Source organism: Tasmannia lanceolata, unplaced genomic scaffold (genome assembly GCF_043159265.1).
Source record: "Tasmannia lanceolata isolate RefF3 unplaced genomic scaffold, GAP_Taslan_0.1 ptg000002l, whole genome shotgun sequence".
NCBI lineage: Eukaryota > Viridiplantae > Streptophyta > Magnoliopsida > Canellales > Winteraceae > Tasmannia > Tasmannia lanceolata.
Genome location: NW_027518679.1, coordinates 24,393,141 through 24,397,530, shown reverse-complemented (window position 1 = coordinate 24,397,530; position 4,390 = coordinate 24,393,141). Strand labels below are relative to the sequence as shown.

General features: G+C 36.7%; 1 protein-coding gene across 1 annotated transcript; it reads left to right on the top strand.

The window, feature by feature from the left end:
• Positions 1–2,650: 2,650 nt before the first annotated feature.
• LOC143889871 (uncharacterized) lies at positions 2,651–3,490 on the top strand. Its single transcript, XM_077394254.1, has 2 exons — positions 2,651–3,139; positions 3,278–3,490. The coding sequence occupies exons 1-2, from the start codon at positions 2,651–2,653 to the stop codon at positions 3,488–3,490; spliced, it is 702 nt and encodes a 233-aa protein (XP_077250369.1).
• The last annotated feature ends 900 nt before the right edge of the window (positions 3,491–4,390 follow it).

Below are 4,390 nucleotides of genomic sequence, written 5' to 3'. Positions count from 1 at the left end.
TTGGATAGATAACAAGAAAACAAAAATTCAATATTTACAAAATAATAACATTTGTTTCTCCTACATGAGCAACAATTTAAGAACTTGATAATGTGAACTTCAGATGCAAGCAACGAATTCCAAAACAACCAAGTTAATCATAACCCATGAAGAACAGAAAACATAAGCTAGGAGAATATAAACTATCTTTCTCTATTTTCATTTCTCAAGAACCATTGTTCTTATACAATCGCATATAACAAAGAAACCAGTCTGCTCTTGGTGGAAGAAACTGAAGATAATTCTTAGAAGAGTACTGAATTTAATATAAATCACAGGTTTCTATCATTAAAAGCGGGAAAAGACAGTATTTGAAGGTACATCAACCATCCGAAACTGCTACATACAGCTTGTAAAATACCATCTAAACCAACCAAAAGAAAATAATAATAAAGGAATGCAAACAATGCATAAAATTGGCAACATCTACTTACTATTTCCCATTTAAAAACGCCTCTTGTCGAATAGCCATAAAAAAAGCTTAAGAATCAGCCTTCTTCACGCACCGAGAATTGCTTGATTTGGTAGAGAGATGATGATTCCCAGGCCCAAAAGAATGCATCGAGCCCACAAGGAAATTCTCTCCTTTCCGTCCTCTGCAATTTCTCCACCCACTATTAAACTCTTGCTTGTCACCTTGAAACCTTGAAGTTTTATATCCTGAAGAATTTCGAGCGCCACTTTCTCTCCTCCGATAGTTCCCATTATTTCTTTCCAAAATGCCATTATTTTTTCGGGATTCCAAATAAGCCAGCTTGTTAATATCACTATCGTAATGTCCTGAACTGTATGAATTAACCCCACTGTTTTCCCATGAATTATTCTCCTTAGCTTTACTTTCCCAACCACGCCAATCCTCTGTATCCCTATTCTTAGCATTTCTGTCACAATTTCCTTGCCCTTCAGCCCCATCATTTTTCCATGAATTCTTTTCCACATCTTTGTTTTCCCAGCCAATCCAATCCTGTTGAATGACAGGGTCTTCAGCATCATCCCATCCAACGAATAGGATTGGGCAGTTAGAGGGCTCATTAACTGGGTCTTTATCATCACCCCATCCAGTGGATGGGATTTGCAACTTGAAAGAACCCCAACCAAGTTTCTCATCCTTTTCTTCATCACTAGGAACTGGAGGTTTTCTATCCAAATCCAATAGTAGCTTGGGGTCAATGTCGGAATTCCAGTCAATTTCATCAATATAAATATTTGGATTGGGCAGAGGGATATCACAGGGGAATCCATTAATCTCTGCCCAAAACCGGGCTTTTGCATTCTGAAATGCCTCTTCACCAGATGAATCATTCCACTGAGCAATGTTTTCATAGTAGGACATCAGGTTCTTAGTCTCACAGAGTTGTTTCCATGAAATTGAGCATGTAGAAAAGCAGAATCTCTTCTCCCATGTAGGGACTCTGGGTTGCCATGATCCTGAAAGCACAAAATGCAATTAGAAAAAAGAAAGACAATCCAACAAAATAGATATGCAATCCTACAAAAGCCCAATATGTTTACTGAGCGGTGATAAACAAACAGCCAATTTTTACAGTAACACAATTCGAAAAATATATTATATGTACTTTAATCTAACAATAAATCCTCAACATCTAAGCACCCAATTCCATAAACAAGAGAAAGTCCTAACATAACAACACAGGTCCGCAATTTAAAAGTAAATTACAGAAGAGATAGTACTAAACTAACATCCCAAACCATATAGACAGAAGGTTGAAAGTTGAAGCAATAGTAAGATCAATATGTAAGAACTAAAATGTGGTCAAGAACTCGCCACCAGTATCTAAGAACTAAAAGGTGGTCAAGAACTCGCCCAAGGTAAAACACGGTCGACTCAAGTGATCTTAAACATTAGTATAAATTAATAAACAAATATGAAAATAATTGAAATAAGAACCATTCCAATGCAATGAAGCAAGCAAACCCACAATGCATGAAAAATTACCTCCCTTATCAAGCCCACAAATATAAGCAGCTTCTAGCATGATAGAACTTAGTATCTCAAAACAATCTAAATAAATGTCTCAAAAACAGGGCCAGCATTCAAACTGAAAAAGCTTTTGAGCCAGTCCAAACGGTCTGATCAGGTTGAATCGTGATTCCAATAATAGATTGATTTTAAACGTAGAAATAAAAAAACTAAGAAAAAAATAAAATGTTGGAAATTTAATCTTGACCATTATCTTGATCATCTATCCACTTGACTTTCTTGGCTTGGAAGACGAGAGTTGACTACATTGGAAATCTCCTTTGTGGCATTTAATGGCCTAGGGACTATGTTTTGTGTTTTGAAATTGTGCTAGTCATTTACTTTTCATGTAATAGTGTCTTAGTGGTGCTTAGGAAAGCTAATAGTAATTAAGAAAAGTTAATTTCGGATTTGTAATGAGGGCTAAGATTTAGACCTTGTATCTTCTTCATTTGTAAGTTCTTTTAGTGAAATTTGAAGGGTTTTGAGTAGTACAACAACTTGGGTTACTTTCGTTGTGTGTTTGACATCAAGAGAACAATCTTCTTCACTTGAAACTCATCTTCTCCCTCCAACCTAGTTGGTTTCATTCCAACAAAGTGGTATCAAAGCGTAGGTTGAAAGTTGATCATGACTTCCAATATGTTGCAACCTCAACTTCCTCGATTCAATGGCAAGAACTACAACCAATGGAGCATTCAAATGAAGGTGTTATATGAATCTCAAGATCTATGGGATATTGTTGAGACCGGCATTGAAGAACCGGAGGATCAAGCGGCTCTCACTCCACAACAACTCAATGAGTTGAAAGACAATCGGAAGAAAGACAAGAAGGCTTTGTTATTTATCTATCAAGCGGTGGATGAAGTCATCTTTGAACAAATTTCATCGGTGACTACGGCAAAAGAAGCATGGGATACACTCTATACATCATACAAAGGAGAAGACAAAGTAAAGTTGGTAAGATTACAAACCCTTAGATGTGAGTTTGATACATTAAGGATGAAAGATTCGGAATCGGTTGAAGATTTTTACAATCGTGTTATTTCTCTTGTGAATCAATTGAGAATAAATGGTGAAGATATTCAAGATCGAAGATTGTGGAGAAAATACTTAGAAGTTTGACTCGAAAATTTGAGTATATTGTTGTTGCGATTGAAGAATCCAAGGATTTAGCTACTTTATCCTTAGAAAGTTTATTGGGATCGCTCCAATCCCATGAACTACGAATGAAGCAATTTGATTATTCTCCTCTAGAACAAGCTTTTCAAATTCAAGTCTCTTTTAGGGGTGACTCTAGAGGAAGAGGAAGAGAAAGAAATTCTTTTCGTGGAAGATGGAGAAATGGTGGAGAAAGAAATCAAGAATATGAAAAAGATGAAAGTGGTTCTTTTACAAGAGGAAGAGGGAGATCAAGACCTCTATCCCAAATTCAATGCTATCATTGTCAAAAGTTTGGTCATACCATGAAGTATTGTAGAAAGAAGATTGCGGAAGAAAGCAAGAAAGACTCCACCTTCATGCATGAGAAAGAAGAAAGTAAAGAAGAAGACAACTTTTTCTTGCTTGTAATGTGCAAGAAGTAGCTCTTGAAGAGACATGGTATCTTGATAGTGGTTGTAGTAACCACATGACCGGCAACAAAGGCGTATTTGTAAAGTTGGATGAATCTCTCCAAAGTGAAGTTCGAATGGGTGATGACAAGAGGCTTTCCGTAAGGGGAAGTGGTGATATTCTTGTTCAAACAAAGAAAGACGTCAAGCGCATCTCCAATGTTTTCTATGTTCTCGGTCTAAAGCACAATCTCTTGAGTGTTGGGCAACTTCTAATGAAAGGGCACGGTGTTTATTTCAAGGAAGATGTATGTGAAATCAAAGACAAGAATCATGTTCTCATAGCCAAGTGAGAATGACTCAAAACAAGATGTTTCCTCTAAAGTTTCAAAGTGAAGCTTTTCCTTGCTTCAACACTATTGTCAAAGATATGTCATGGCTATGACATCATTGCTATGGTCACTTGAGCTTTAACACTTTTTCTCTCATGACCATGAAGCATATGGTGAGAGGCATGCCGAACATCGACCGCCAAGATCGAGTGTGTGAAGGATGTGCACTTGGAAAGCATCAAAGAGACTCTTTTCCCATTGGAAAGGCATGGAGGGCATCAAATCCTCTTGAGCTAGTGTATTCGGATTTATGCGGTCCTATGCAAACAACATCAATTGGAGGTAATCGATATTTTCTCATCTTCATTGATGATTATAGTAGAAAGACATAGGTTTATTTTCTTAAAGAAAAATTGAAAGTCTTTGGATGCTTTAAAATTTTCAAGAGCTTGGTTGAAAAGCAAAGTGGTTTTATGTTGAAAACT

Excerpts from the sequence above, each read along its gene's own strand:
- LOC143889871 (XM_077394254.1), top strand. The coding sequence starts at position 2,651 with ATGACTTCCAATATGTTGCAACCTCAACTTCCTCGATTCAATGGCAAG. Across the intron at positions 3,140-3,277 it reads TGTGGAGAAAATACTTAGAA|AACAAGCTTTTCAAATTCAA; the intron begins GTTTGACTCGAA and ends ATTCTCCTCTAG.